Source organism: Convolutriloba macropyga, chromosome 6, assembly GCF_964194025.1.
Source record: "Convolutriloba macropyga chromosome 6, txConMacr16.3, whole genome shotgun sequence".
NCBI lineage: Eukaryota > Metazoa > Xenacoelomorpha > Acoela > Convolutidae > Convolutriloba > Convolutriloba macropyga.
Genome location: NC_134473.1, coordinates 65,617,737 through 65,629,936, shown reverse-complemented (window position 1 = coordinate 65,629,936; position 12,200 = coordinate 65,617,737). Strand labels below are relative to the sequence as shown.

The 12,200-nt window shown below is 35.5% G+C and overlaps 1 protein-coding gene across 1 annotated transcript in view; it reads right to left on the bottom strand.

Annotated features, from left to right (window-relative positions):
* Nucleotides 1-12,200, bottom strand: part of LOC142341377 (P protein-like) — a 16,439-nt gene continuing 4,239 nt past the window's right edge. Inside the window, exons 4-7 of the mRNA XM_075392304.1 lie at nucleotides 10,903-11,032; nucleotides 10,033-10,275; nucleotides 7,783-7,978; nucleotides 1-719 (exon numbers count right to left, since the gene is read on the bottom strand). Coding sequence (XP_075248419.1) covers nucleotides 140-719; nucleotides 7,783-7,978; nucleotides 10,033-10,275; nucleotides 10,903-11,032 — 1,149 coding nt within the window. The 3' untranslated portion in view covers nucleotides 1-139. The remainder of the gene's footprint in view (nucleotides 720-7,782; nucleotides 7,979-10,032; nucleotides 10,276-10,902; nucleotides 11,033-12,200) is intronic.

Sequence of the window (12,200 nt, the reverse complement as noted above, 5' to 3'; positions counted from 1 at the left end):
TGGATGGGGGGGGGGAAAACTATGCTTTATATGCTAACTAAGCAGGGGGGGGGGTATGATAGGAAAAGGCCCAAAAAGTTTTTATAACCAAAAGTTGTATCGTATGAAAGAAGTTTGAGAGTTTAATTGTTCGATTAATTTAATGCCCGGACAAATAATTCCATTGGAATGGGAAAACATGGAAAAATATCAAATAAAATGACGCTGCTAAAGTAGTCACAAGCATAAAAGGAAACCCGGTTCTGAAGAACGTATTGAATGTTATTTTGTACCCTTTTTGTTGGGCGGTTGCTGCGCACACCAAATTTGCGCTGGCCCCAATTAGCGTCCCGTTACCCCCCAGGCACGCGCCGAGTGCTAGAGCCCAAATAAGAGGGTGAACAAACAAGTTTTCATCACTTTCGCCCAGTTGGTAAACAATCGGAATCATAGCTTGCGTGAAGGGAATGTTGTCGACGAAAGAGCTGCTCAAAGCTGAGACCCATAGCACGATAATGAGCGCAACTGGGAATCGGATGGTTGGGTCAACGTGTTGGATCATGGAGACAGTTCGATCCCCGATGAAGTCCAACAAGTGCAGCTCGGCTAGTGATTCCATAAGGACAAAGAGGGAGCCAAAAAAGAGGAGAGTGGTCCATTCAATTTTCTCAATTAGGGTTTCAATGTCGTCTTCGTTTGCCAACACGACCAACATTAGGGCGCCTGAGAAAGCGATGAAGCTGAAAACAGAGCACGTGGTTTATTTAAATTTAAATTGATAGAGTGGGTCTTTATAGCTTCCCCTCTCCCGGGTTATTGGTCATATAACGTATATAATTTACCATAATGGGGTGAATTATACCATAATGGGGGGCTATGTTTTCCTATAATGGGAACAACCCGATAAAATTTCATCTTGATCCTTTTTGTTGGGCTTAACAAATTAGGCGCCCAATGAATTAGATGCAGTCTTCAATGTTCTGAAAATTCACCAAGGAGCTTCAAGTGAGGTTATTAGCGCTTATTATAGACCAATACGATTTAAATCGAAAAACATGGCAGGAAAAGTACTGAAAAACAATCCAAAAAGTTTTCAAAAACCGCAAACCTGACAACCAAGATAGCCATTACTAACTATCTCGACCTCGAGGACAAAATTGCCGCAAACAAAAGCAAAAGAAAGTGCGAGAAAGCTAAAAACTAAAATGAGCTGTGCTAAAATTCTTTTTGAGAATTTTTGATAATGATGTTTTAAGCAAAAAGTAATACTTAAACAAAATCAACAGCAACAAAAATCAACTTATCAGAACCCTTTTCTGGTCTGACAGCCAAAGAGAAATAAGCAGATAAGAAATATAATGAGTAAGCATTGTAAAGTTAATGCTAATTAAAAAAACTTAGTTTTTCAATCGCAAGAAATATAAGTCAAAAACATCCCACAACCAAAAATTCATACTATAAGAAAATGTTTTTTGGTCCCGAATCGAGAAAAAGGAGCGAATGCGGCACGAGAAAGTGATAGAAGAAATAAAATTAAGGCTACAAATATAATGTAATCTTTATCGGTGACCTTGTTACAAAAATAAAAATTACTGACCGAATCTTGTAGGAAATTAAAGATCAAATTAAAAAAACATTTCCTAAAGCCTGCATTTTACTTATATCCGTCCCTATTTCTCCTATGAAGAAAAATGATTAACAAAAACCTATAAAAAATTGAAGAAAATTTTAAAATAAATTTTGTTTTCCTGAATACTTTGTGCTTTATCATCAAAATCAGCATCTAATTAAAAGATCGAAGCAGCGTTCACAAACCTTTCAAGAAACGACAAAGACAAATAAGACACAATAGATTAGTTTGTCTTTATTTTTGTGGAAAAAAACGATGGTAATTTCCTCAAGCTCTGGCTACAAACTAAAATGCGGAAAACCCAATATTTGGACAGCGAGTTACCTAATAATGGTTACACAAAACGGCAGAAAAATCGTGGAAGAAAAAAACTTGATTGAAAAATCGAAATTAGAAGTGGAAATGCCACACTTAAATAAAAACATTTGTATTCGAAAAGAAACCTTGTTGAAGCACCTATTTTCTCTGCCTTGTAAACTTTGAAAAAAATCATACCTGCATTTATGATCCCATTACTGCATTTGGTCACTGAAACCAACTCTCAAATTTCGCTTCCATTGACATCAAAAATCATTAAATGGTGTGAAAAGATTATAAGAAAACGTTGCTACAATTTACTTCAAGTGTAGATATCATATGAGACTGAGGATTACTATTAATTTGAAACCGTTAAGCATGGGTGGCGCAACAACAGAGAAATTCGAAAAATTAATGCTTTATATAACCCCGCTTTATGGCAAAAGTCTCCTTTTTTCCTCGTGAACAAAACTTGCTTTTTGATTACCAAGGGTGAACAAATTAATGCGCTTCTTGGAATATTAATCAAGAAAAATTGTAGAAACACACTCACTGACAAAATTAACGCAAGGCTCTAAAAACAGTTTTTTGGCATTCTGAACAACGTAACAGGGTTTTCAAACGTCACATGTTTTATTGAGTTATAAACTTGGTTTGATCACATTTTTTTTCTAAATTTAAACATCGAAAATGGTTTGCTATTCTGTACTTCTTCGAAGTGAGGCGATTGAAGCTCTTATATTCGAAGCATCAAATGAGTCGGTTGCCAAAATATGGCTATCAAAAAACAACAGTGCAAAAAATTTTGGAAAAGTAATACTTTCATGGCTTGGTACATGGTCGGAACATATCAGGGAGACCCCCTATCACAGAACGAACGGAAAAACATATTGTTAGGTCTCACAAAAATGACCCTTTTTTGACTGCAGCCCAAACTGCGATAAACTGGCAAATTAGCCCGCAAACAGCCTGCAAAATTTTGACAAAGTACGATTTGAAGTGCCGACATCCATTGAAGACACAAATTTTGTCAGAAAGAAGTCGAAAGATTTTTGAGGAAAAAACACGACATGCGGTCGATCAATGGAACCAGGTTTTATTCTCTGACGAAAGCCGGTTTGGCTTGCATCACGCCGGAGGGAGGCTACGAATATATTGTTATGCATCCGAGCGGATGTTTGAAAACAAACACCAATTACATTTTGACAAAATATTGTAAGTAATGGTTTGGGCTGGCATCAGTGAAAGTTTGCTGAAAAATTTAGTCTTCGTGGAGGGAATTGCACAAAGCTACTTTGAGATCCCACGAAGCGAAGATCTTCCTTTAATGGAAGAATATCACACTGCTTTTGCATTCGATGATTTTTTGGAAAACCAACAAATGCGAACGCTACGGAGCATGTACGGGAACAACTTAAAAGAAAACTACGAAAACTTCAACCTGCATCAATAAACGATGAAGAACTGAAATAAGCTCTGCAGTACTTGTGGCTTACATTTCCGCAAAGTGCTATTAACATAGCGGGCAGATTGCCAGAAAATAGCCGCAATAGATTCGTAGATCGGCAGTATAAAAAAAAAACAGTAAAAAAGACAGACCGAAAAAAACTCGTCTTTTCATTGAAGGCTGATCTGTTATACTTTGATTAAAAATCTGTTGCTGCTTCTATTAGCTGATCTCAAATAACCTTAATTTAGAGTGACACACACCCATTTGACCTTATCTCTTTGAATTGAAGTAAATAAAAGTCAATTTCAAAGAGAGGAAGTCATTTTTGAGAGTGAGGTAAGTCAAGTGTGACCAAAAATTTAATCAAGCGCATGAACAAAAAAAACTCGCTCCACTAAGAGCGAAAAATGACGTCACACATGCAATTCAGTTGAAATTGCATGAACGAATGAACAAAAAGTGGCTGTGACGTCATATGGTCGTAACAAAAATCATGACGACGAAATAAAAACATAGCCGGAAGAATTCCGGAAGCGACTCGAAGCGTCAGAACCTCACTAACAAAACCGTAATTGCAACGGAAGCCACTACCTTTTGTAATAAACCATTAACTAACTACCTCCCCAGGTCTGCTCTAAAAATTGGTGAAACTTAAACCACTGTCAACAAGAGAAACAAAATGCAGCAAAATTTTATAATATTGAAACGTTTGGTAACGTTAAAAATCCAAAATAATTAAGGTGGTAAAAACTGATAGTCTGAAAAAGCTGACATGGTTATCAACAACCCTCAAATAATTCATGATTCTAATCTGAAAAAGATCGCGAACGCAAACGGCAGACAATAATCTTAGAAACTAAGTTAAATCTTTTCAAAAAAGAAAGCTCAGATTTAAGAATCAGAAAACAGCTATAATTAAACTTCTAATCACTGCGATTAAGACAAAAAACAACACACACACCTGTTCCTTCTTGTACATAAGCTAGACAACATGATTTCATACTAAATCAAAAATAAAATTGATCATAGAAAAGACATAAGCAGCAGAATTTTCAAAGGCCAAAAATCGTTTCAATTAATAGCAAGGCCGGAAGAAAGCTGTAGTAATTAGTCATAAGTGGAAATTTTGCTTGCTATCAGTGAAAAAAGCTTGCTATCAAACTCTCAGTAGTGCCTTATGTTGAATGAAATCAATTGCAAACCAAAGAAATGACGAAAATCTAAGAAAAAGCTGAACTCATTCATTTTTTACAACGGAAAAAATCAATATACCGAAAATATATGTAGGTGTCAGGAAAAAGCTAGAATGATACTAACTAGAATGTGTATATGGGCACAATGTAAGGAACACCGTAACAAGAAGACCGTGATTTTTGAAAGTTGAAAATCAATTAAAAAAATTCAAGAAAAACGAATACATTTCATTGTTCAGAATTCAATACATAGAAAAGATAACTAGTCATCCGATACAAAGATCTATCCTCCACAAGAGAACAAAAAATAGGAAAACGCAGAATTCATCGATACGAAACATTGAAACATTTTGCAAAAAAAATGGTCAAAGAACTTTTAAGTTAAGACTGCATTTATGAAAAAGTTTTAACTTTTTTTTTCAAAACTTAACGCCAACAAATGATTGAATTTTTTTTGAAACAAAATTAAAGTCCCTCTTGTGTCACAAAAATACTATTTCTAGCAATTACAACCAAAATACAAACGAAAAATCGACGAAAATCGACAAAAACTACCAAAATCGGATTAGCATATGTACAATTTTATGAAACAAAATTACATCGAGGTAGAAAGAGGCACTAAGCATAGGAATTATCAAAGAGAAGTTGCCATATTAACTGATTTGTTACAAAAAGACGGTTAAAAGATCCAAAAATGAAGAAATTACTATTAAAAAAGCCAAAAATTAATTAAAAAATCATAAATTATGTGCCAATTTTCAACTTGGAACGCATTTTCAGGCACTGCAAAACACTGTGGTATCAATTTCCGAGGTTCAAATTTCAAAATAGTATCGAATAAAATTTATTTCTACAAGAAACCAAATTAAAAGCAAAAAAATTGGGCCACTTAGACGAAAAAACGGCTAAAAACGGTAATCTATGTGCAATTCAGTCAAAAACTACTTTTCAAAGTCAAAAAGTCTTTCACTAAACGCAGCGCATGATAAAAAACTTTTCTCGCTTAGCGAAAATCTGTTCACCAAGACAGCTTTTCTCACTAACGCTGTTAGGTCAAAATGCCGCGTGAACAAATCTATTTCCTGTAAAAAAAATCAAGAAAAACGAATATATTTCATTGTTCATTATTCGAGACATAGAAAAGATAACGAGTCATCCGATACAAAGATCTATTCTCCTGAAGAGAACAAAAAATAGGAACAAGCAGAATTCAAACATAAAAAACATTGAAACAATTTGCATAAAATAGGTCAAAAAATTTTTAATACTGCATTTACGAAAAAGTTTTAATTGTTTTTCAAAAACTTAACGCCAAAAAAAGATTGATATTGCATTGAAACAAAATTAATTTCCCTCATGTTGCACAAAAATACTATTTCTAGTGATTAAAACCAAAACACAAACCAAAAACAGACAAAAATCGGGAAACATAGCTGGCAGATTGCCAGAAAATAGCCGCAATAGATTCGTAGATCGGCAGTCTAAAAAAACAGTAAAAAACAGACCAAAAAAATTCGTCTTCTCATTGAAGGCTGATCTGTTATATTTTGATTAAAAATCTGTATAAGTTATTGCTGCCTCTATTAGCTGATCTCAAATAACCTTCATTTAGGGTGACACACGCCCATTTGACCTTATCTCTTTGAATCAAAGTAAATAAATATCAATTTCAAAGTCAGGAAGTCATTTTTGAGAGTGAGGTAAATCAAGTGTGACCAAAAATTTAATCACGCGCATGAACAAAAAACTCGCTGCACTAAGGGCGAAAAATGACGTCACACATGCAATTCAGTTGAAATTGCATGAACGAATGAACAAAAAGTGGCTTTGACGTCATATGGTCGTAACAAAAATCATGACGACGAAATAAAAAAATCCAAGAGAAGGCCAATAATAGCCCCAGCTGTCGCTGTGCGGCTATTAAAAAAACTACCAAAATCGGATTAGCAAATGTACAATTTTATAAAACAAAATTACATCGAGGTAGAAAGAGGCGTTGAGTATATGAATTGTTAAAAGGAAGTTGCCATATTAACTGATTTTTGACAAAAAGACGGTTAAAAGGTCCAAAAATGAAGGAATTAATAGAAAAAAAGCCAAAAACTAACAAAAAAATCACGAAATATGTTCCAATTTTGAACTTGAAACGCATTTTCGGGCTCTGCAAAACACTGTGGCATCAATTTCTGAGTTTGAAATTTCAATATAGCATCGAATAAAATTTATTTCTACAACAAAAAAACTGAGCCACTTAGACGAAAAACGGCTAAAAACGGTTATCTATATGTGCCATTCAGTCAAAAACTACTTTTTAAAGTCAAAAAGTCATTCACTAGACGCGGCGCATGATCAAAAAACTTCTCTCGCTCAGAAAAAATTAGTTCACACGGCAGTTTTACTCACTTTCGCTTTTAGGTCAAAACAGCGTCTGAACGAATAGTATTTCCGTTAAAAAATCCTTAAGAAAACCAATACTCCTCTTCGAGTCGTAAAAAAACCAAGAGAAGGTCAATAATAGCCCCAGCTGTCGCTGTGCGGCTATTAAAAAAACTACCAAAATCGGATTAGCAAATGTACAATTTTATAAAACAAAATTACATCGAGGTAGAAAGAGGCGTTGAGTATATGAATTGTTAAAAGGAAGTTGCCATATTAACTGATTTTTGACAAAAAGACGGTTAAAAGAGCCAAAAATGAAGAAATTAATAGAAAAAAAGCCAAAAACTAACAAAAAAATCAAGAAATATGTTCCAATTTTGAACTTGAAACGCATTTTCGGGCTCTGCAAAACACTGTGGCATCAATTTCTGAGGTTGAAATTTCAATATAGCATCGAATAAAATTTATTTCTACAACAAAAAAACTGGGCCACTTAGACGAAAAACGGCTAAAAAAGGTTATCTATATGTGCCATTCAGTCAAAAACTACTTTTTAAAGTCAAAAAGTCATTCACTAGACGCGGCGCATGATCAAAAAACTTCTCTCGCTCAGAAAAAATTAGTTCACACGGCAGTTTTACTCACTTTCGCTTTTAGGTCAAAACAGCGTCTGAACGAATAGTATTTCCGTTAAAAAAAACCTTAAGAAAACCAATACTCCTCTTCGAGTCGTAAAAAAACCAAGAGAAGGCCAATAATAGCCCCAGCTATCGCTGTGCGACTATTAATAAAATTAATAAATTCAATTCCTAGACGAATAAATGCTTGTCATAGATGCTACGCCTTGAACAAACCCGAGATCGGCGTGAATAAATGGGGCTGACTGTAGGAAGAACAGTACGACAACCCCAACCAGAATGACGATTGACTTGACCATTAGGGGGAAGTCCTTCACACCCGAGGATGACTCCAGTTTCTTGATCTCTTCCCTCCAATCTCCACTCTTGTTCTTCTCCATTGTAAGCTTCACTTTCTCCTCAAGGTGGTTCTCTGCATAAATAAATAGAAAAGTGCATAAGAATGCTAATGGCATTTCCTGCCCATTATTAGGTAGTATATGACAGGTCTAACAAGACGTGCAGCCGCTTTCAAAATGGACCCCCTAGGTTTAGGCCTCTGACTTTGAAAAAGTCTTTTAAAGTCCAATGGAGTGGAGAGGGTGGAGGGGGGAGGAGGTGTAAATCTATGACCTGAGCATATCAAATTTGGGTCGAAATGAATTGAACAAAAAAATTTTGGGCCGAGCGTAAAATCCAGTCACAAAAACTTGGGTCGAGATATAGTCAAGATGACAACTGAAATCGAGCTTAAGTTGTTTCATGGGCTATTTGAACCAAAGATGGCCTTTTCATACCATTTTTTTTTACCCCAGTTATGTTTTTTCATACCCGGAGATTGGTGGCAGATTAAATCAGCGCTGAATCAGTCTAGAGACATTCTGTTTTTTAGGATGCCCAGTTATCTGTTCATGTCACAATTTACAACAACAGGTCTAATTTTTGAGTAATATTTACTTCATGAAAAATAATATATTAAGCTTAACTCCCACCAACAAGGTTTGCTTTAAATGCAATTCGAACTTCCGCGTGGGTACTTGTAACATTTAATTTGCGTAGCAAGTCGTAACCTTTAAGCTAAATGGGCTTTGTGGTAATTGCTTACAAACTAACTGTAAAATAAATAGTGTGTATAATACTATAGTAATTGCCAGTTATAAGCTACAAAAATATGACGTTATTCTGCTCAGACTTAATTTTGGGATATGAGTAAGTTTCAGGCTATACAGGATAGCCTGGGCGAACTCTATGACCTCAATTTAACCATAATGAAGAAAAACGGCACATAAAAAAATTTAAATTGTTCTGGAGATTAAACGTTTCAGAACTGAATTAGGTGTTTACTCTTGAAATCTACTGGTTCAGCGCTAAAACGCTCTTAGACTCAAGTCCCGGTAACTCGAGGTTTGATGCGTGGCAGCATAGGATTCCAATCATTATCTCTTATAGTCATCTTAATTTGTTAAACCATTACACTACCCTATTGTGATCAACGAAATAAAACACTCACGTGCACATTTTATATTGCTGAAAGTCTGCAGTGCCAGAAGTTAAAATGCCAGAAGTTGACTTCCTTTGACTTAGGTCATTTTAAAACGTGCGCGTTTCCTGTTTTAAGCAGTGTTATGTGACTCTGCAGAAGTCAATTCGAATTTTTGACTCAATATCTTGAACCCCTTCGCGCTTCTCGATAAACGCCAGAAGTTCTCAATGACTTCAAGCAGAGTCACGTAACCAATACTTGTTTAATAAATGGGCACTAAGTTTTAATAGTAATTTTTTCATGATTATAATTACACTTCAGTTTTCGATTTTGGGCATCTCCTGTAAGCCGTTTGAATTGATCTTTCTGTTCCTCTTGGAATCATCTGTTTGGCCATGCTTACATTGATTAAACAAGTTGAGAAGTTAAACAAATTGAACTGGTCAAGAAACATTCGCTTTCACATTTTTTAAAACAAAAATGTGAAAACAATCCAAAGAATTTTATGAATGTGATTTTTAAACAAAATTGATGTTTTTAAATTTATAATTAAATGATTTGAATTATTATATTGTTTTTGTTGCATATTTAACCACCTGGTTATAGTTTTAAGTTACTTGTTTTAAAAAAATAAGATACGTATAAAATCACTTCCTGCTATCAGATATGACAGATAGTAGTGGATGAAAAATTTTATCAGGTCACACGAAAAAATTGGTTTATCGGATCTTGATGATAAAAAGATTTGTTTGCCAATTGTTGCATGACAAAAAATCTTCCCATCGCGATCTTACAAAATGGAAAATCTAGTCTGCCGACGATTTTTGTGTGGCAGATTTGAAAAGTTAAAACTTTTACTTAATCCAATTTTACACGATTAAACATCAAATTCATCAAAAGCTACACTAAAAATAAACCCAGACGCTGCTCTCGAAATTATTTAATCTCATTGACAAAACTAAACGGGTGGGGTGGGGCGGTAGTTTCGACTATGCAATACTGACGGAGTAGAGTGATGTGTTTGTTGATCATGTTCTTGATGTGAGTTTCTTCTCTTGAGACAGTGGGGATCCTGTTCGAGTACTTCTGCCACATTGCAATCTTGTGCTGCAGCTTCTGGCACTCTGGAGACACTCTATGGGAGAAGTCCTTCTTCCGGTACAACACGAACAGAGTGCCCATTCCCACGATGAAGCAGAAAGTCGCAGCCCCGCTCATGTGCATCGTGAACTCGAGGAAGTTGATGCCTGTTGAAGAAAAATCACGTGACCACAATCGGAAATTATGAACTGCTTCCCTAGTAGAGGCCTCATGAAGGAGGGGGGGGGGGTATCCGTCTAAGACGGACCGCACACCTAACTCTAAAGCAAATTCTGTACTGATTCAGGTCAAGTTTCGCACTGAATGTTCAGGTCAAGTTTCTCCTAATTCAGAGCCAATTCAAAAACTTATTCTGAGTTTTCTCCGAATCAGAGGAATTGAGAGAGTATTGGTTCTGAATTTTGCTCTGATTCAGAGGATTTCAGAATTACAGTAAAATTTGTTCTCAAGTATCTCTGATTATAGACTGAAAACTAAAAGTTCTCTGAAGATGTTCTGATTCAGTACTGTGACTCTAGGTTTGAAATTTTTCATACGTAAAAACGGCCCAGGACTGTCTTTCCATAACTCCAGTAATCGACTAGGGTTCGTTTCGAATACCCAACCCATGTTGAGCTTTCAGACCGTAATTCAGTATATAACTTCGTATTTAACTCATGCATTTAAGTAATAAACTTAAGGTTTTTGTGTAGTGTTAGAACCCAACTGGGCAAATTGATGATCTTGGTTAGAATAACTCATAATCAGAGGGGTTCATTAAATGTGTGACTGACCGATTTCCTTCATGTGCGGGTGATTCACAATCAATACGTTGGGGGGATCACCGATTCCGGTTCCAGCTCCTCCCACGTTACTCATCAGCACTATCGCTATCAAGATCGCGATGGGGTCGTAGTTATGGGCCTAGAACATATATATGCAATCTCTCCTGTTGAAAAATGACTGAAACTTGAATTAACAATTACCATGACTATGTTTATCAAAACAGCAGATCAACAGTTTAATGAATCAATTTTCATCTGTCTATTTCTTTTTTTCCACGCATTAAAAGCATACCCAGATTTAGACCTCGAATTGTGAAAAAACTTTGTAATTCTTGTAGGAGATCCAATATTGACTATTAATACACGGTCCAGCTCCTTGTTAAAGTCGAGGTAAAGTCTTTTGATGGGTCCAGATAAGGTCTTTTCATAACAAATTAAGGTCTTTTAATAGGTCGAGCATGGTCTTTTCATGAGTCGAGGATTGCAATTTTGTGGGACTAAAATAGAAAACTTTTCTGTACTTCTTTTTGTAGATGTGTAACAACTACCACCAACAACAAACTAGCGTTGCAACAGGCAGTCTACCTTCAAAAAACAGTCGGAATTTTGCCAAAATTTTTAAAAAATATTGAATTCTTATAAATTAAATTTCGCAAGTAACCTATATTGCGAATTTGTTCGGCTGAATTCAACTAGTTAAAAAAGCTATAACAATCGACTTTCCTGCGGCAATGAGTTTAGTGTGTTATAATTTAGTTCTTTTGATACTAAATTTCGTTTTTTTTTTAAAAAAATATTTTTAATAGCACAGTTCGTTTTTGGATAAAGTATGAGAAACATTGAAAATTTTGAACGGTCAAACCCGTTGACTACGTTATAAGCATCAGCCAATTTTCAGCTGGAATGTAAATTTGTTGGGTCCAGCGTGAACATTTAAGGTCTAGCCAAATTATAGCATCAATTTTGGGCCGAGTTAAAGTCCAGCAGAAAAAACATGGATTGAGCCAAAGCCCAGTTGAACGATTAGGTCCAGATAAAGTCTTTTCATGGGCTGTTTGGGTCGAGCATAGTCTTATCATACCACTTATTTGCCGAGCAGGGTCTGTTAATAAGTCGAGGTCTGAACCTGGATATTTTATTCTCCCCACTTTGGCCAGGTAAGAAGTAAAACTCATGATTGAAAATAATAATTAAAAGATATTAAAAAATTGTGACTGGAGTTGCAAAAAGAATACGTTATGGTTTGGTTTTTTGGAACTCATACAAACGAGTAAAAGTATTTGTCTAATTAAGCGTGTCTTGTGATT